This window comes from Pelobates fuscus, chromosome 1, assembly GCF_036172605.1.
Source record: "Pelobates fuscus isolate aPelFus1 chromosome 1, aPelFus1.pri, whole genome shotgun sequence".
NCBI lineage: Eukaryota > Metazoa > Chordata > Amphibia > Anura > Pelobatidae > Pelobates > Pelobates fuscus.
Window position 1 is genome coordinate 166,760,423 of NC_086317.1, and position 21,480 is coordinate 166,781,902.

Sequence of the window (21,480 nt, forward strand, 5' to 3'; positions counted from 1 at the left end):
ACAGGATATAAATGCTATGTGCAGGGAGAGGATGATGTATTACAGCTTATTGTATTTGTTCTGGTGAGTGTAATCATTCCCTCCAGGCATTTTGCAGTAAATACTGTGTTTTCAAAGAATCCAATGCTCTCCTATGTGAAAGCATTGAGATTGGCTCACATACCATTGTTATAATTTACCCCTTCAGATAATGTCAGTCAAGCAAGCAGATCAGGAGCACAGCCAGCAGCAGCAGCCAGGAATACAAGTAAGATTTTGCTATATTTAGGAGATCAAGAGGGGGCTGGGTGGGGGAGTGGGGGGTTAGATTGTGGTTTTAACAGTATAGGTTCAGGAATTTACACTTTAGTTAACAACCCTTTGGATATTGAAAATATTGAATGTAGAGCGTGAATGCTTAGGGTTTAAATGCTGTGAGCCAGGTGTCAATGCAGATTTGAGGTGCACTGGGTGACAGCAGAATTGAGGGTGTTAATAGCCACTGAAACTGGTGCTACAGCTAAGATGTCCAAATGCAAAACTGTGAATATCTATCAAAACTGACACTCATGACAAGGAAAAAAAAACAAAAAACAAGGACACCATTTTTAAATTCAATTTTACAGTTCCAAATTAGGCACTAGGACAGAGAGGCAACTGTAGACAGCTGATAAAAACTGCATTTTGGCAAATCTGGCTCTGGATATAGTTTGCAGACTAGATGTTATTCCATCAGATATATTGTGTGTTTCTCTGTGTTTATTTAAACCTTTGTTGATGTACTACATAACTGGATATGGTGTTTAGGTTACTTTCATTTGCTTTGTGGGGTGTACTATCTCATTAATGGATTTGATTTATAAGTTTGTCTGTGAATTATCAACAGTGCTGTGCATCTTGCAGAGGCACGAGGTAAAATGTCAGATTTAGCACTGTGCCTATGTATAATGCAACATTTTGCAAGCTGTACACCCTTTCTTTTTGTCCTTTGCACTTTCTTGTATCACAGTACAGAAAAAGAATGAAAAATGACAAACTATGATACTTTTGCAAATCTCCACTCTAACCACTTTATTTTCGTTCTTCTCCCCACCCAATGACACTGCACGTTTAGAGAGAAGTAAAATGAAACACTACATAAAAAATGCTATCAGCCATTTTCGATAGATAAATGTCGGAAGATGTATTAATAAAAGCACAAGATGAGAATAGAAAAAAAAAAGAAGCTGGACAAGGTGATTTCCCCTAAACCACATGTCTTCGTATGGAGGGGGGGAAGGGGGCGGGAGTGGGGGGAAAGGGGCGGGGAGGTATTTAAGTAAGAGAGAACAAGAACTAGAGATCATTTCAGAGGGGGACTGGGAGCTGGGTAGAGAGGGCAGCATTGCACACATTATACAGCACATAGCAACCAGCACAACAGAATAAGAGCGCTCTCCATACAATACCAACAAAAGCCTAAAGAATACAAAAAGCAAACAACTTAGGGGTAAAACAAGAACAAAGCACGTTATTTATACACTCCAAGGCGCTGGAAGCAACAGAAATACAGGGAAGAGGGAACAGGAACAATAAATATCACACTGAAGAGAGGACAGCTTACAGTACTGGACTACAGGATTTTTTTTATAAATTTTTTTTTGCGCTGCACTTAGGAGGAGGCGCAGAGTTGACGCAGAACGTTCGGATTGCGCAGGAAGACACCCGTTAGGAAATCACCCAGGATTCTAAAACGTTCTATTCCATCACCCATTCTACTCATGGAAGACATGTCCAGGATATCAGCATCAGTGACGGTAAGATCCCAGTGATAACTTAATAAGCAGGACATGTTCACTCCATAATAACCTGATTATCAAAGCGTTTCACTGTCTGTTAACTTGACTTGGGGCGCCTGTCCATTCTAATAAGCTGGCTAGCAGAGTACTTTCACTTTTAACACGTTTCATGTTACACTGGAGGTGCCTGTAAATCTCGATAATCAGCTCACCTGACATTAACACGAACATGACCTATGCACAGCTCTCTTAATAAGCATACTATAGGCACAGGTTCAGGTAGCATGCGTTGTAGAACTGGCACATCTGATTATAATATAAGATATAGGCACATAGACAGACCTAGATATCACATGTGGGTCTTTGCACATCCCCATGCTGGGAGCCCGGGCACTGCACAGACTAACCCTGGAATACAACATCGGGAGGAATTCCCCCCATCATTAAAGTGGTTTACTAAAATGAGCATTCAGGGTGAATTTCAAATAGGTTTTTTTTTGACTGACACTATTTTGACATTTAAGATTGAAATTCACTTTAGTAATTAACCCTGTTAGCTGAGAGTAATACATTACCATACCAAGATGCACACAGATATACTAAATACACACAAACACTGACACACAGGTAGGCACGCACTGGCATTTACACTCATGTACCAACAGTCTCAACATCTCCGAGTCTTCTGCTATTACTGCACTGGCTCTGGCGCACGCTGTAAATGTGCAGCCAGGTCCCCAGTGACTCTGGGTCTAAATGAAGCACCCCGCCTCCCTCTATATGTTTAAAACTACTTGTAATGCCTGCAGGACCAGGAAGGGAGCCGCATTCTAATTTTCACTGCTGGCAGCAGGCACCCTAACCCCCTAGGGACCTGGCGCAGTTGCTGCATGGTACTGCCCCTTAGTGGTACTGTGTGTATGCCAGCATGTGTCTGGCAGTGTGTGTGTATACATCCCTACAGTCAGACACTATGCCACATACAAATACAAAACTGTAGTTAAACACTGAGACTAAACACAAATGTACCCCTCTATTCACACACATGTCAAACAAAAACACTCCTGCATTCAGACACAAAAGACAAATACGTCCCTGTTAGATAGGGAAAATGGCAGATCACCTGCTGGCATGGTGTTGTAGAAGTTGTGCAACAGTTGATGATTGATCTTTTAGAAACCTCTGCTCTATAGGGGGCCAGGGACAGCTTGCCATTACGTCTGACACCATTAACATGTATCTCAAACATCTGACACAAACGACATCTTGTCTCAAATGCCACAATTAAATAATAGAAGTTACCCTGGGGTCACACCAAACGTGTACATGTTTGCATATAAAGCACAGGAATGCAGCTTATTTTATGAAGGCTATTTAGTCATATAATGTATGACTTTTTTTTTAACGTATGGTTTTTATGTAGACTAGCTGCAGTAAAGACCTCACCTGCCACAGACGGTAAGCTTGTGGTTGCTTTAGTCATAGTCAGATAAGCAATACAGTTTATCTATACAGCATGTAGTTGACATGCAAGTCTTTGAAGTGATATTGCTAGGCATGACTAAGTGGCTGAACAGCTTTTGTTGGACTTGTAGTTCATAACTAAAGAGGTCTGACAGGGTGTGAAGTCTGTGATGATGTCATGTGTCATGTTGTTACTCAGCTATTGCAGTTTTTGCATAGTATTGGACTTTCTATTTGGAAACGTTCGGTAGTAAAATAAATGGCACAACACACCAATGGAATGTTTTTGATAACTAAACTTTTATAATTTTGGACTTTCATTGATCAGCATACATACCACCTTTCACACTTTTCTAATAAATAATGGGGTTTTACATTATATACTTAGATATAATGATTATTAGCGTTTTTTTTTTTGTTTTTTTTTCTTGGATTGTAGTCTAAAAAGAATTCCTTAAAAATGTGCTTTGTAAAGCTGGCTCATGCAGCTTTTGCATGTTGCGTGTTTTTAATAAAATGTATCACTCAACTCCGTGTTGGCTAATCTTGGCAGCCCACATTGCCAAGATTCTAAACTCTGTTTCCCTTGATGCACAGCCAGCCATAACTTCACGGGAAACTGAAATGCTCAAGTGAGCAATGACTGTTTTAACCACACGGGTTTTACAGTAAATCAATAACATTGGGATGACACACATTTTAAGTAGTTTAAACTACTCACGACAGTATAACGAATACTGTATTCCCAGTGGTATTTTTTTTTCTTCACTTTTGAAATTTGAAAATGTGTGTATTCTGCACATACTCTGTCCACCTATGTATGCATAACGCACATGTGCATTTGCGTGTGCACAAATCTGCATACCATTTGGTAATGGAAAAACACGGTTTTATTACAGAAAGTTTGTATAGCTTTTTTTTTTTTTTTTTATCCTGCGGCAACAATTACCTCCAACAAGGAGAGGAGTTACTTTCTTTTTCCATTGTCACGTTTTATTAATTTGAATGACAATTTGTAACTAATCTCTTAGTGCCGGTTAGGATACTTTACTGATACATCTCAGCAGCCACATAGGTTTCCATCTGTGGAAAAAACATGAGCTTTAACCCCTTAAGGACCAAACTTCTGGAATAAAAGGGAATCATGACATGTCACACATGTCATGTGTCCTGAAGGGGTTAAACTTTGACTGGTTCAGTAAAACAAAAGGGGTTATTCGCTAAACAGTACCCTGTAATGACTTGAGAACCAACATTAAAATAAGCAAGTTAAATACCAGTTCAAGCAAGTTGGATGTTTACTTCCAACTCTGCTTATTTGACCTATATTGTGCATGTTGGTTCTCAAAAATCCCCACAATTTGTTTTGGTGAGAACACACCTTAGTAAAGGATTGCGTAAAGAAACAGGCCGTGGCAGAGTTTAAAGCCAGATAAAATGATAAATGTGTCTCAAAGAGTTTTAACACACTGTGTGGGAGAGAAGGATATTGCAATGGGGTGTGTGCTGTACAATGCTTTGGTATTATTAAATGCGGAAAGGAAAAGATTTGAGGCTTTTGCTCAGATTGTTTACATTAGTAGATATTGTGTGCCTGCTCAACATAGTAAATACATTTGTTCTGCAAAAACTAATATATGTAAGCACTGCTGGGGTTTATTGAGTACACAGTGAAGGATTTTGAATGAAAAACAAAATGTAATTATTTAGGCCGAAAAAATGTAAGGTTTTCAATTTACCATAATCCATTGCTTCGTAAATAAACTTTTATACTTCTCATATATCCAACACTGCATATCCATTTGATGTGTTAGATGCATAGACATGCTTGCATGTGCACCTTGTACATTAAACATTAAGCATACATTGAACAAGAATCCCTAATTTGTCTCAGAATGGAAAATGCAGTGACAGGATAATTTAACCAGACAGAGGAAACAAAGGATTTGTATGAACATGTATGTCTTTCTGATTTATTTAACCCCTTCGTGAAAAGGGACTAATGAAATCCTATATTGGCATTGTTGTAACATGTAATCTGTCATGAAAGTGTTAAGAAATGGATGTACAATGTGTCCTTTGTTACATTTGCATCAGACACTAGTAAGTGCAAGTCTTAAATATGAATTGGGCTCATATGATAACTAACAGTGTCGCTTTTATTTTTTTATGGACTTTTACTAATCTTTTTTTGTTTAAACTCACTACTGTTTTTTATGTAAAAATATCAAGGGCTGTAGAATAGTAAAGTATACCTTTAAATGCTATTCAAATATTGTATGTATTTGATTAGTTTATTTGCACAAGTAATTTTTGTTCTAGAACATGTCGTATTGTATTTGTTTATAAAGCGTAGTCTCTAGTATATGTTTAGTGTGCGTGGATATGTACATTGTACTGTGTAAGGACATTATGCAACAGTATGTACAGTATTATGAATGTAGTGTTTGTGTACAATTGATATTGCTTATATTTATGGTACATAGAACATGTCTTTGACCATGTCTGCTCGAATAACTTCCAGTAATATAATATATAATTTGCTTCTCAGGTTTTCCTGTTATATGTCCTGCTGTGGCTCACCGATGTCCAGTGCATTAATTTCAGCGAATGCCCCAAATATGTTACAGACTCACATTTAGGATATCTGGATAATATGGTGAGTGTAAGAATGTGTGTGTGGGTATATATATATATATATATTATATCAAAAATACTCAATTCAGTGTACTCGCTTATTCACTTAACAGTGATTTCACAGATTGTAATAGTTTTATTTAAAAACGCCTCACCTAGGCAAAAAATAATGGTGGTTTAGTTACATTATATGATCATGTATTGCCTAAGCCTTCCACAACGCCAGCCTATAATTTATGCATGTTCAGAAGGTGAGTGCAGCCCTCTTGGTTTCATTTATATGTATATGTGTGTGTGTGTGTGTATATATATATATATATATGTATATTGATCAGTCATAACATTCAAACCACTAACAGGTGTTGTGAAATAACATTGATTATATTGTTGCAATATTTGTGTCAAGAGGTAGGATACATTAGGCAGCAAGTGAGCATTCAATTTTTGAATTGCATGTGTTGGAAGCAGGAAAAATGGATCTGAGTGACTTGGATAAGGGCCAAATAGTGATGGTTAGACAACTGGGTCAAAGCAACTCCAAAACACAACAGCAAGTCTTATGGGTTGTTCCCGTTATGCAGTGGTTAGTATCTACCAAATGTAATGCAAGGAAGGACAACCCACTAGCGTCATGGGCGTCCAAGATTCATTGATGCATGTGGGGAGCAGTATGATCACAGAAGAGCAACTGTAGCTCAAATTGCTGAAAAACTTAATGCTGGTCTTAATAGAAAGGTGTCAGAACACACAGTGCATTACAATTTGCTTTGTACGGGGCTGCGTAGCCACAGACTTGTCATAGTGCCCATAATGAACCACTATCCACCGCTAAAAGCAACTTCAATGGGAATGTGAGTGTCAAACCTGCACCATGGAGCAAAGAAGGTTGCCTGGTCTGATGAATCTCCACCTACCTAGAGATTGTTCCAGACCATGTACCCCCCTTCATGGCAGTGGTGTTCCTTGATAGCAGTGGCCTCTTCAGCAGGATAATGCATTTTTCCACACTGCAAAAACTGTTCAGGAATGGTTTAACCCCTTAAGGACACATGACGTGTCTGACATGTCATGATTCCCTTTTATTTCAGAAGTTTGGTCCTTAAGGGGTTAAGGGACATGACAAAAAGTTCCAGGTATTGCCAAATTCTCCAGATCTCAATCCGATTGAGCATCTGTGGGATATGCTGGAACAACAAATCCAATTTGTGTTGGCCCCATCTCTCAACTTGCAGGACTTAAGTGATTTATTGGTAATGTCTTGGTGCCAGATACCACAGGACATTTTCAGAGGTCTCATGGAGTCCGTACTTCAATGCATCAGAGCTGGTTTGGCAGGACAAGGGAGACCTAAACCGTATTAGGCAGGTAGTTTAACTGTTCTGGCTGATGACTGTACTTAATTGAAGAAGTGATTGTTCAAAACGTCTGAACAAATTAACCCATTTACCGCAATCAGCTTGTAGACATATTGTTGGTTTCAACTAGTTGTCAAAAGCACAGACTGCAAAATGTATGTATTAGAAAATCCCCATATAAAAGGGAAACTGGAACTTCACTGGAAGCGAGTTACTTCTTCCATCACCTCACTAAATGCTACTGCAGCATATTTGTTGGGGTGAACAAACCGGTGGATATAAGTAAAACATGCACTTACCTCCATATCACAACTTTGTTGCTTCCTGATGCTTCAGGTGTGACTGTGCTCTCTCAGATATCTATACAGAAATGCCATACCAGCACAAGCATTCCTTTAGTAGTGCAGCGCGCATAATCTGTGCATATTGGACTGCGGGGTTAAACCAATCTTCTTGCAGTGCCCACATTGCCCTACAGGACATGTAAAACGGAAAATTTCTTCATACTTACCGTAATTTTCTTTTCCTGGCTATTATTCATGGCAGCATATACACATGGGTAGCTCCTCCCCTTACAGCCAATAGGACAGGATTAAACAAATTCCTATAAAAGGAGCATCCAGAGATGAGTCCCTCAGTCAGTTCCCAAGCTCTTACAGAAGAACTATATCCCTAAGGGCGGGCCGTATATGCTGCCATGAATAATAGCCAGGAAAAGAAAATTACGGTAAGTATGAAGAAATTTTCCGTTTTCCAGGCTAATCATGGCAGCATATACACATGGGACTACCCAAGCTCACAGGGAGGGAAAACAAGAGACATAATGGATGCAAAAAAAAACATTTTAATGAAGCAAATAACAAATACAAATTACGAGTGTCGAGAGGAGTGAACTGAATTAAGGACTTGACGACCAAAATGAGAGTCCACTGTAGCTCTAACATCCAGCTTGTAATGTTGGATGAAAGTGTTCACTGAAGACCACGTGCCAGCTTTACAAATATCATCTGGAGAAGTGTTAGCCACAGAAGCCCAAGATGCAGCGATAGCCCGGGTAGAGTGAGCTCTGATACCAGTAGGAACCGGCAGCGATAAGTACTTATAAGAACTTGAGATGGCCGATACCACCCATTGTCTTAATGTAGATGTAGAGGCAGCTTCACCCCGTCTGTGTCCAAACGGTAATACAAAAAGTCTGGAGGACTTCCGGAAGGGGCTGGTCTTCTCCAGATAGAGAGACAATGCTCGAACCACATCCAAAGTGTGCCAAATTTCTTCCTCAGGAGAAGAGGGATTCGGATAGAAGGAGGGTAGCACAATCTCCTGGTTCAGGTGGAACATGGATACCACTTTAGGTAGAAATTCCGGGACTGGTCTGAGGACCAACCGATCCTGAAGTATCCTTGTATATGGGGTCTCGCAGGATAACGCCTGGAGTTCACACATTCTTCGTGCTGAAGTAACAGCCACCAACAGGAGTACTTTACGAGTAAGTACCATCAATGAAGCCTGGTCAAGTGGTTCAAAGGGCAACCTAGTCATGGCCTTCAAGACCAGAGGTAGGTCCCATGCCGGCAAAAATACTTTGAGAGGAGGCCGTATCTTTATCGCTGCTTTCAGGAAACGTATAACCAGAGGTTCTAGAGCCCATCGGGTACCTGACAAGGCGGATAGAGCAGATACATGGACCTTCAGAGTGTTATAGCTCAAGCCCTTATCAAGGCCAGCCTGAAGGAAACCGAGCAATGATGATAAGGCCAGGGGTTTAATTACCACCTGATGTTCTTGCGCCCAACACACAAAGGCATGCCAAATCCTATAATACGTGGAGGAAGTGGATACCTTACGTGATCTCAGGAGAGTTTTGATAACCTCGTCAGGCATGCCCGCATTCATTAGAGCTTCCCGCTCAATCTCCAGGCCCTCAACTTGAGGGTCCGAGGGTTTGGGTGTAGCAGTGGACCTTGGGATAGTAAATCTTCCAGGTCTGGTAGTTCCCTCGGGGCTTCCCGACTCATCCGACTCGCCATAGGGAACCAGGGCCGACGGGGCCAGAATGGGAGGATAGCGATGACCTCTATCTTCTCCTTCTGAATCTTCTTCAGAGTCGGGAATATGAGAGGTATAGGAGGGAACACATAGGCTAGAGTGAACCTCCAAGGTTGGGATAGCGCATCCTGACCCCTGGCTCTGTGATCGAACAGTCTTGAGAAGAATGATTCGACCTGTGCGTTCTGGGCAGTTGCCATAAGGTCTATCTGAGGTGTTCCCCAGATCAAAGTCAGCTCCTGAAATACTTGGGGGCTCAGAGGCCACTCGCTTTTGTCCATTGTCACACGACTCAGGTAATCCGCCATGGTATTCTGAATCCCTGGGAGGTGTACTGCCGAAATACCCTGAACATTCTTTTGACACCAAGACATGATGGGTTGTAGTTCCTTCATCAACAGATGGCTGTGAGTTCCGCCTTGATGAGAGATATAGGCTACTGCCGCCTGATTGTCGGACTGGACTCGTACCCACTTGTTCATCAAGCTCCCCTCGAAGTGTATGAGAGCCCTGTGGATGGCACGTAGTTCCAAGACATTTCCCGTAAGGACCGACTCCTGTCTGGTCCATCGACCTTGAGTCATCTGGCCCTGACAGTGGGCACCCCAGCCATGAGCGCTGGAATCTGTCGTCAATAGGACCCAATTGGGTTCTAATATAGGGAATCCTTTTTCCAAATTCTCCTTTCTTAACCACCAGGTCAGGTGTATTTTTACCAACGGAGAGATTTTCAATGGTTGATTCCAATCTACAACCCGCCGGTTGAACTGGTTCAGGAATGACCTCTGAGGAACTCTGAGATGCCACTGGGCCCATCTGACTAGTCCTATAGAAGAAGTCAGACTGCCCAGAAGTTTCGAGTATGTCCTTGCCGTCATCATACGAAGGCGTAAAATACTGTGGATTAAGCATAAAATCCTCCGTATCCTTTCTTGTGAAAGGGAGATGGAGTTCCGGAGAGTGTCGAAATTCGCCCCCAGAAAAGTAATCCTCTGGGATGGGACGAGGCTGCTCTTCTGTAGATTCACCAACCAGCCGAATCGATGCAGCTCTGATAGCACAAAATTTCTTTGTAGTGCTGCCAACTGGACGTTTGGTGCCACCAATAGTAGGTCGTCTAGGTAATGAAACAGAGAGATTCCCTGAATCCTTAACCTTTCTATGAGAACAACCAACACCTTTGAAAAGGTCCTGGGTGCTGTGCTCAGGCCAAATGGGAGTGCTCTGAATTGAAAGTGGTCCTCTCCTATTGCAAATCGGAGAAAACGATGATGTTCCTTGGCTATTGGGACGTGATAGTAGGCGTCCTTCAGATCTATAGATATGAGCCAATCTGCCTTTCGGATGGCTGGGGAGATGGATCTTATGGACTCCATCTTGAAGGATCTGACCAGTAATCTCCTGTTGATTCTCCGCAGGTCTAATATAGGTCTCCACTTGTCCTTGTCTTTTTGGACTAAGAACAGAGGTGAATAGTGACCCTGGAATCGTTCCTTTTCCGGAACTGAAACGATGACCCTTTGGGACCTGAGGTTCTGAACATAATCTCCCAGAGCCTTGCTTCTGCCCTCGTCCCTGGGCAGAACTGTGGGTATGAAGAAGTCGCCCCTGGGTCTTCTGAGGAATTCCAACCTGTAACCTCCTTGAATTATATCTTTGACCCAGGCATCTTGAATGTCTTGTGCCCAAACTCTCTTGAAGAGGGAAAGTCGTGCACCTACCTCCATCGGATAGTCAGAAGTTCTTGCCTCCAGAATGAAAAGAAGGATTCCTACCACGGGAAGAACGTGCAGCGTATGATTGGCCTCCACGCCAATTATTGTTTCGGCTGAATTCTCTACCTGGTCGGTAGCTACGCGTATCCCGAAAATACTGATCCCGAGGAGGTCGCTTCTCTGACCAAGAGGAGCCTGGTCTCCTTGTTCTTCTCTCTTGGGGTAAAAAGACCTTACGCCCCTCAGCTGCTTTTTTAATGGAATCTTCTAGGGTCTTTCCAAACAGCAGATCGCCTTCAAAAGGTATGGAACATAAATTGGCCTTGGAGGAGGCGTCTGCACCCCAATAACGCAACCATAAAGCTCTCCTGGCTGCTACCGAGAGAGCCATGGTGCGGGAGAAGATCCTGGTGATATCCAGGGCAGCTTGTGTGACAAATTCAGTAGCTATCCTAAGATCACCGATAGCATCCCTGAGGTCTGATCTCTTCATTCCTCTCTCCACATCCGTATCCAGGTCTCTCACCCAACTTTTCATGGCTCTGGATACTGCCGTAAGACAAACAGCTGGATGGCATCCTGTTCCGCCAGCAGAATATATCTTGGAAAGATCCGAGTCCAACTTCTTATCCATAGGTTCTCGTAAAGAAGCTGAACTGTCCAACGGTAGGCTTGTTCTCCTGGCTACCCTAGAGATGGTAGCATCAACCTTTGGAGGTGTCGTCCATTTCTTGGAAGTTTTCTCCTCCAAAGGGTAAAGCCTGGATAGTCTACCTTGAAACGGAACCTTCTTATCAGGTTTCTCCCATTCTGCTGTGACCAATTCTTTAATGGCTCTGTGAAGAGGGAAGGAAAGCTTCTGCTTCCTCAGATCCGCAAAGTGTTTATCAGAATTTTCAGATTTAGGCACTTCTTCCGGTAATTCAAGAGTCTTTCTTACCTTCAAGATAAGTTTATCAACCGTCTTGGCATCTAGATATTCTGAAAGGAACTCCTCCTCATCTTCACTAGAAAAAACCTGGTCCAGAACCTGAAATTCTTCAGCAGGCTCCTGGTAGTCCGAGGCTGATGATTCTGAGGAGACCTGTCTCTGTCTAGGTCTTTTCATGGACCGCTTACTTGCCTCCATGGCTTCTGAGATGCCCTGGGCCACCTCCTGTCTGATCCAAGCCCGGATATCTGGCGACTGAGAGGGCGTTAAGGTTGCTGGAGCGGCCATTTTCTGCAGACAGTCTAGGCACAGATGTTTGCCTTCCATCGCCTTTCCATCACATCCTGCACAGGGGTCTGACTTCTGTCTCCTCTTACGTGGGGGAGATGAAACAGATCGTCCTCCATCACTAAAAGTGACACAAGGAACCGTATTAGTAGATGGAGCATATACTACTACAGAAAATTCTTTCAAAAAATAAAAGGACCCCTACTCACCTGGCTTCATCCGAACAGGGTAAGGGGTTCCTACTAGGAGAGCTCATAATGGGCTACTACAAAATAAATATTAAATAAATCATTCAGATAAAATCCCAAACTTTCACATAAGGATGGGAAATATATATAAAATACACAAACCTGTGGCAAAAGGATAGAAAATCCTGCAGCAAATACCAGAGTCCTAACTTGTAACTTCCCCAAGGTAATACAACTTAAACTGCACAAGTCAAGTTTACCATACCAACCTCCTTCGAGTTCAGGTCTCTTTAAATAGTACCTGCTGAATACTAACCTTACTCCTGGCGTTTACCGCCATTTACCTGCAGTTTTCCGGTTTTGCCCATAGTAAAGATGGCCGCCGCGACCTCGCGACCTTACCCATACTGCAGTTTGGCGCCAAAAAACGATTCTGAGCGCATTGCGCATGCGCGAGCGTTCTCTCCGCGATCTGGGCAATCCAAGCTGGGAGGATGGAGGATGGAACGAAGGACACCCTGACCGAAGCCAGGATGTCTCCAACAGGTCTCAGGTACCCTAGGATCGATCCTGGGCTGATTGTAAAGTGCAATAGGAGACCTAAACTTAGTTTTAAACAAAATAAAACACATACAGTACTAATCACTAAAGGGAGCTAAGGAGCTCCCTTCCTAAAGGCTGTAAGGACAGGAAAAAGACTGAGGGACTCATCTCTGGATGCTCCTTTTATAGGAATTTGTTTAATCCTGTCCTATTGGCTGTAAGGGGAGGAGCTACCCATGTGTATATGCTGCCATGATTAGCCTGGAAATTAAAATAAAGTGAACTAGTAAGTAACAAAAAATATTTGCATGACAAATAGCTAATTTGTAGTTAGCTATATTTTGTGCAAAAAAATCTCACACGTGACAGTTCCTTCCAATCCAGTGAACATTATAATATTTGCAGCACATTTGTCTTGAAATTTTATTTTTTGTCTTATTTCAGATTGAGAGCCAAATGGAAAGTTCATGTGCTATAGATGTCAAGTTGTTAAAGAAAGGAACTTTGGTGAGTTCATTTTTTTTACATATATATGTAGAACATAATGATAAATAATCTGTTTATGTGAAAATGATACCCTAGATGGAATATAGACAAAATAAATTGTGTTCTATGGATTTTCCCAACCTCCTCTAACCTTCACAGAACAACTATCCGAAGATGCAATTTTTTTCCCCCTAATACTCAGTTTACCATTTTATATGATTTGTAGAAAAAACGGTTATCATGGCAATTACTGGGACTGAAAATTTGGTCTGTCTGTTAATATTACAGATCATGTAAATGACTTCCAGAGTGCGCATGCATGCATAATCATTTTGTGGTTGCTTCTGTAATAAAAGTATGTCAACAGTTTTGGGATGTTTCTTCCCCTTCCCCCCCGTTTCTGTAAAATAATCTGTTAATGTTAAGTTAATTTTTCAGTTGTGCAGTAACAGGAATGATTTAGTTGAAGCTGTAACTCAGAGGATTGTGGTTTCATATCTAATAGGCCTGCTGAAACTTTGTAGTTGTTATCAGAAGTGGAATACACATCAAACATGCTGCAGCTGATATGTGTCCAGACAATTGTTTATTTCTAGAGTTGAAATTGTGAACTCCTAATTATAAATGAGTCGATGCAGTTATTGTACTAACACAACTTTTTATTGACTCCAGGTCTGACAATAGCCTCTAGTTTATCTGTTGTTTATAAAGCGGGTACTAACTGTTATTGTTTCACGTTCTGATTTTTGTTTGTGAATGTGTTCCTCTTGTTTTTATCTCAGTCAGATTACTGCTACACCCGAGGCTTAATCTATCAGCTTGGCGATCTAATAAGGAAAAACTTAAAATTCAGAAATAATTCTGTTTACCAGAATAACACAGCTGCTCTGCTAAGTTTGTACAATGATCAAATCACCAAATGTGTGCTGAGTTATAATGATGGTAATAAAATCAAGCTAATCAAGGTAAGTGTTTCAATCATAAGTCCGACAAATACCAGTACATATTTTTTTATAAAACGTTGGCAGTAGTATATATTTACATACCTCCCAACAGTCCAGGAGTTTGCAGAACAGTCCTGATTTGGGTCTTCTGTCACACGGTTCCCTGGTATACCTGAGCAATGTACTAAATAAATTATTATTAGACATGCGATCTGAACATAAGGTACTGCGTGCTTTTAATGAGCTCTGTCTGGACATTCCTCAGTGGTTCTGGCTATATTATTTGCTTGAAATACCACTCCATTACAAGCAGAATCCCCTTTTTTGTCTGGATATTTCCACCCATCATTATATCATTGTTACACCTTCTCTTGGACTGCTCCAAGGTTGTCCCCCATTCAGACCTCCCAGTGCAGTTATGGGGCTTTAACTGACTAATAATCATATTTGTATGATTTTACTAGATATATGTTTCCATAATACATTCTTCATACTATTGCTATATTTGCAGTATTGTAGAAATGTCCATATATCCAAGTAGGTTATTGTTAAATGTATTGTCTATATTTTTTATTTATATGTTCTTATATGTTCCATTATGCACGTTATACCTGCATGCAGTAGGGTCAAAATATAATGATGAAATATACTCAGTGTCAAAATTTAAATTCACAGCTTGTTTGGGGAGCCAGAATTACAAGGGCTGACCCACTGTGCCTGGTAATTGTGAGGAGAGTTAAAGTATGTGTTTGTAGAACACTCTCTAGAGCAGTGGTTCCAAAACCAGTCCTCAAGGTACCCCTACCTACCAGTGCAGAATTTAGGGATTACCCAGTGGTGCCTAGGGGAAAAAAAAAAACACCCTAGACACAACTGGGAAATCCCTATATCATGGGGAGCATTGAGGACTGGTTTGGGAAAAACTGCTCTAGAACACTAATTTTGTCACTTTAACAAAGTTGGAATGTGGGGATTGGTTTTTATGAGTGGGACGATATCGGTTATATAACGGGTTGAAATGATGTGGCGAGCTTGAGGGGTTCCCTTGTTAATTTTTTTTGTAGGACTGTACCTCAATATAAAATCAAGTGTCCTATTATAGCAAAATGTTTAACAACTATTTCTATTGATTCGTAGAAACCCAATGTCTGCGACTCTGATATAGAAAGTCTTAGCCCCGTGCAGATCCTGGAGAAAGTAAAACAATTGTTTATTGATGCAAAGAATTTCCGAATAAAATATCATACGGATAATGATTGTGAAGAGCTTTATGAGAGAGAGTGTGAAAATGATGAACGGAAGGCTGGTAAGTTATTTTTCACTGTACTTTATTTCTTTAAAGACCAATGGTGCTTTCTGCTGTCACAATACATATTAAGGTCCTAAATGGAATTAATCACTAAATTAACAAATGAAGGATTATAAAGGCCTGTTAAATGTACAATAAGAAGAATATTAATTTCATGTTGACATCAGATCTTTAAGAACAAATTTGTTATGACAGCAAAGTGCAACATTTGGTCCTTTACAAGAACCACTATTTACAGCAATCCACTTGTGTCCGTTCAGATTCCCCTTCACACTTGACACTGGATTTTTGTACCTGCATATACATGTTTTAGTCTAAAAAATGTTCAATGTTGAAACTGTTGGTCGTTTCTGTACCTTTTACCTGTTCGTTTTCTGCCTACTACATACTTACAGCACTGTCTATGCAATGCACTCTGCTTGTTGTGTGTGAACAATGTGTCCACCAGCTAACATAACTAATCTTTTGGTGCTATGACACGTGTTTTGATGTCACAAGCATTAGCTACATAGAGCCCACTCCCTTTCTCTCTGAATCTTACAGGTCCCTCTCAATGTGACTGCCCTTCCCCAACCCCCTCAAACCTTCTCAGAACAACTATCCAGAAGCCCCCAAGAGAAATTTCAGTTTTTCGACGCAGCACACACTCAAGTGTTGTCCATCCTACCAAAGACTCTGCTGAGGAAATAAGTGAAAATAAATCTGGCACTACTACATACAAGTCAACAGGTCTTGCAGAGACCCTTGAGAGCAGAGATTTCTCATCTACCATCTTTACAGACATGTCAACTGAATCCGGATTTCCACATGGTACAATGGAGTATGACACCACAACACTTCCCTCAGTATCGAGTATCAAAGATCTTCCACAACATAGAATGTCAAGCTCCCAACCTTACACAGACTTTCAAGTTGGCATGAAGCCTACAAAAGGTAGCTCTGATACTCCTTTTTATAGCATGAAGCCTACTGGAACTGGAACAACTTATTTCAGGACAGCTCTTCAGCAACTGACACAGCCTACATATGCAAACACAGTAAAATCGCTTGCTTATCTAGTAATTTCCTACACTAACAAAAACAATCCATATTTTGGCAAGAGTTTATCACCAACCACTGACTCACCATATACTAACAAGCTATATTTAACCAGTGAGCCGTCAGTTGAGAAAATATCTCAAAACCCAGATGCTGAAAGGTCCTCTACCACAACAACCCAAAATCTCTTCTCTGCATCCAGCATGGAAGTTGACAAAGCATTCACTCACAGTACTGTCACCAAAATGCATCATGCTACTGGAATGTCAGAGAAGACATTCAAGACACCTGTGGAGACACATGCAAGTAATACCCCTGTTTCTGTTGGCAGTACTTCAGAATATTCCTCTCTAGGTTCTTCTCGATTTAGCCAGGTTACTGAGTGGGACGTTAATACCAAGTTTGACTCTGACAGATCCTTGTCTTTAGGCGATGAGACAAAGGAAAATAACCTTGGCTGGGCTGACACCTCTCTTACATTTGCTTCCAGCATGCAACCCGCTACTTTTAGCAGAACTGAACAACTTATTCTATCCCCTGATACAAAAGTTTCCATGCAAACCAAAACAACTGTACATGAGGGAGGGGGCATACACCAAATTCCCTTGCAGTCAGAGGGTAACATAGCTGCCCTTACATCTCAAGAAAGGGGCAGTGATGGTGCAGGCCCAAGACCTGGCTCTAACCCACTACTTGTTATTAAAACAGAATCGAAGGTTGATGAAACACACAGGCAGAAGAACCTTAACCTCATCATTGTAGCTGTCCTAGGAGTATTGGGAATAATGTTTCTTTGTGGATTACTGTACGGTCTTCACTACAAGCGGAAATATCGGGTAAGTCTTTTTGGAGAGGAACGTCAAATTATAATAATAAATCAGTGGGAGTATGGTAGAGACTTGTACCAATTACATTATTACACTGGGGACTTTTCTGTTGTGGTACATGAAAAACTGAGTAATCAATTAATACATTTGCCTGACTAAATCTCTATTTTAGATCAAAAGTGTAAACACATATCTGAAAGGTTGAACTTTATGAGTACTGCACATTAATTCCGTAAAGGACCACTAAAGTCATCCTGGCCACTTCATCTCAATGAAGTGGTCTGGGTGCAGTGGTCCTGCACCCTTTAACCCTGTAAAACATTACAGTTTTGTAGAAACTGCAATGTTTACATGGGAGGGTTATATCCACCTCTAGTGGCTGGCTAATTTTCTGACCGCCAATACAGATACTTGTCACATGACATGAAAGCCCCCCATAGAAAAAGCATTGATTTAATGCTTTCCTATGGGGTAGCATAGATGTGCTTGCTGCACATCAGGTCCCCAATGCTCCTCTGTGAGGAGAATTGGATTGGACCACGCTGTAGGATAACTTGTCTCTTCTATAATTAAGCAGGAGGTGAGCTAAGCAGCACCAAGGTTGCTTTGGTGTTGAAAGCAGGTAAATAAAACACTATATTTTATTATTTGTATTCTCACATGCAGGTGGAAGGGGTAGCTATATAACCAGGGATAGGAGCCCTAAAGCATTAGGAATACACGTATTCCTAAGGCTTTTTAGGACTTGAGTGCTTTTTCAGCCTAGATTACTATGTAACTATGCAACTGCTCAGTCATCCTTAAAGATTCTTAACCTGTCCATTGTTTAAAAACACTGCATAGGTTGAATTGTGTAGGTTCCTGTAGATCTAAGGGAGGATGCATTTTACAGCTCCTCTGCATAAAACCGACCAGAGCAAATGTTTCATAGAACTATAGTTAGAACATTTGTATCAGCTAACCTCTTATCTTGCCTGTAATGGACATAGATTATCGCTACGCTGTACACCTTATAAATATAAAACCTTTAAAGGAACACTATAGTCACCTAAATTACTTTAGCTAAATAAAGCAGTTTTAGTGTATAGATCATTCCCCTGCAATTTCACTGCTACACCTCCCCTGGCTATGATTGACAGAGCCTGCATGAAAAAAAAAAAAACTGGTTTCACTTTCAAACAGATGTAATTTACCTTAAATAATTGTATATCAATCTCTAAATTGAACTTTAATCACATACAGGTGGCTCTTGCAGGGTCTAGCAAGCTATTAACATAGCAGGGGATAAGAAAATCTTAATTAAACAGAACTTGCAATAAAGAAAGCCTAAATAGGGCTCTCTTTACAGGAAGTGTTTATGGAAGGCTGTGCAAGTCGCATGCAGGGAGGTGTGACTAGGGTTCATAAACAAAGGGATTTAACTCCTAAATGGCAGAGGATTGAGCAGTGAGGCTGCAGGGGCATGTTCTATACACCAACACCGCTTCATTAAGCTAAAGTTGTTCAGGTGACTATAGTGTCCCTTTAAAGATAGAAGGAAAAAAAAGCTTAGTATTAAAATAATTGCAATTAACTTTTTTTTAAAGCAAACAAGGTGTCTTTACAGAAAGTCTTTAGTGGGTGAGTTAACAAAAGTCTTTGTTCCTTCCTTTAGAATTTAAAAGTTATTTTTTTCTTTCTCCAGATGTTAAAGAGACAGCTAAACAGGCCGCAACAAGATCCAGAGTCACCAGAAGAAAGGTGAGATTTGTTGAAAACATAATGCGCATTCATCCTACCCACATTTAATCAATGGGTGTTTCTCTGTCTCACGTGTCTTGTGTAAAAATTAAATTGAGACCACCAATGCCAAGTTATTTTGGACTATGATAAGGGATACGTTTACTGGGACAAACATGCAGAAATGTGAAAGTAGGTGGTGTCTATTTGATAACAAAATCTATTAACTGACACAATTTAGTTGCACTATAAGATCATTGGGAAGGTAATTCATTTGCATGAATGTTTTGTCTGAACTTTTATGGGCAGTTATCCTGGCAGACTGTAGTTTTGCATAAAGTAGGTTCTTCTAACCACTAAGCTATTGTGGTCTTTTTATAGTAGTTATTCTTTTCACTATTACATTACATGTTTTCTGTTTGGATTTCAGACCTCTTAATAATCAAGAAATTGAACTTGAGGAGCTGTAGCTGGTAAGTAATACTGTGTGATTATTTTTAACTGAGTATTTTTTCTGATACATTTTGTAACTAGAGAGCTCAGATAGTATATTCATTACGGTAACCGATTGTGCACATAGACTTTGAAAATAACCTGGAAATAATTTACTCTCTGCACAGAAGACATGTCGCAACCTTTCTCTCTTGCAAAAATAAAATAAAAAGCACACGAGAAAGTATTAGTCTTTGTTAACTGAGTAAACAATATATCCAGGAAGGCTGTGTGTTAACTCTTTCCTCTTGATACTGAAAATGTTCTCTCTTATCTGTAGGTTACGAATCCAGATGATTGTAAAATTAAAAAACTTTCGGAGGTTCCGAAGCAACCGTCCAAGTCTAACTTCTGCTGACAGCAGAAAAACATATGTGTGTGACACCTGTGTCTAATGTCGCCGCACCTTTTCCGTCTCCATTTCCCATCAGTTACAAAGTCATTGCACTCAGATGGGGCACACCCTACAGATTCCAAGACTTGTTTCATTATCCATGCAAATTACTTGGAAAATATCCGCCTTCATTCACAAACAGTCTGTATTGCACATAGGTTGGAGCTATTTTAAGTGTGTTCAATCTTTTTTTTTTTTTTTTAACTGGCAAAAGGCGGCCTCTGAAGCAGTCTGTTATAGTGACTGGACTGGGAGAATGATGGACTGCTACATTAGTATACAAAAACACATTTGCACCTAGTCATAGGAAAATGCTGAGACTGCTCTCGATGGTGACAATTTCACGTCCAATCTTTAGTCCTAGTATGTTATTTCTCAACATGAAAATGGAAGAAGTAAAAAAGAAACATTTCATCTGAATGCCGGATATAATTGATGTTGCGCAGGTGTTTAAGTAGGAATACAATTCACGTTTTTAACATTCTTGAACATTTATAAACGATGCAAGCATGATAACGTTTATTGAACTGTGAGGTTTGTAGAAAAATGGTTGTAGATTTGCCTTGTGCTTTGAGGAGTTCTACAATAATATCACCCATCAGACAGCCTTATTATTTATAAAATAGGATTTGAAAGGTCATGGCATGTGACCTATAGGTCACACTAAACTCAGCAATTATCAAAAGTGATATTCAAGATTGCCAGACATGAGACAGTTGCCCCCCCCCCCCCCCCCCCCCGATGTCAATCCTGCCTGTGCTAGCTTGTCCGTCTGATAGTTATGCACATTCCAAAATTGAATCGAAATGTGTGCCTACATTGAAGCTCTGCTAAATAATTTTGCCCCTGCTTAAAACACGGTTTTACTGGGCCATAATTGTTTTTTTAAAATTGGATTACTAATTGAAATGTGAATGTTCATATACTTGGAATTGTCTCTTGTTTGGTATGTAAGTCAGAGCTTGGAAGCATCTCACTGAAGTTTTCTTTGGCTGAGTTTTTTGGATTAGTAGGCACTTTACTGCTGGGTGCCTTGCAAAAGGAGATCTCGTGATAAAGCTCTCTGTGCTGGCCGCAGAGTTTGGGGGAGATCCGTTTTATGGTTTTGTTTTTTTCCATTTGGTATAGAGTCTTTTTATGTATTTTTATATGTTAACATTATGAATGTGCCATGTACATTTTTTTTTAAAAGATAATTATTTAAGAATATTGTATATTTAATAGATGTTTTATTTGTATTTCCGTGTCTGTGTTGTTGTTTTTTTTTTGTTTGTTTTTTTAAATGTCGGTATTGTTTCTATTAACAGGAACTGAAAGTTTCATTATAATTCTGTGTAACCACAA

At 40.4% G+C, this 21,480-nt stretch overlaps 1 protein-coding gene across 3 annotated transcripts; it reads left to right on the forward strand.

Annotated features, from left to right (window-relative positions):
* The first annotated feature begins 1,338 nt into the window (after nt 1-1,338).
* LOC134608815 (uncharacterized) lies at nt 1,339-21,267 on the forward strand. 3 transcript variants are annotated; one of them, XM_063451941.1, is made up of 10 exons: nt 1,339-1,775; nt 5,773-5,880; nt 13,372-13,434; nt 14,196-14,378; nt 15,495-15,663; nt 16,210-16,599; nt 17,413-17,540; nt 19,216-19,271; nt 19,681-19,723; nt 20,023-21,267. In XM_063451941.1, exons 1-9 carry the CDS (start codon nt 1,740-1,742, stop codon nt 19,718-19,720), a joined length of 1,173 nt encoding a protein of 390 aa, XP_063308011.1. In that variant the 5' UTR covers nt 1,339-1,739; the 3' UTR covers nt 19,721-19,723; nt 20,023-21,267. The 3 variants fall into 3 exon arrangements, with proteins under 3 accessions (XP_063308011.1, XP_063308002.1, XP_063308022.1); XM_063451932.1 differs by having other exon boundaries at nt 16,210-17,540; XM_063451952.1 differs by lacking the exon at nt 16,210-16,599.
* The last annotated feature ends 213 nt before the right edge of the window (nt 21,268-21,480 follow it).

Coding starts and splice junctions, on each gene's coding strand:
- LOC134608815 (XM_063451932.1), top strand. CDS start 1,740: ATGGAAGACATGTCCAGGATATCAGCATCAGTGACG. Junction 5,881..13,371: donor TAGGATATCTGGATAATATG/GTGAGTGTAAGA, acceptor GTCTTATTTCAG/ATTGAGAGCCAAATGGAAAG. Junction 14,379..15,494: donor ATAAAATCAAGCTAATCAAG/GTAAGTGTTTCA, acceptor ATTGATTCGTAG/AAACCCAATGTCTGCGACTC.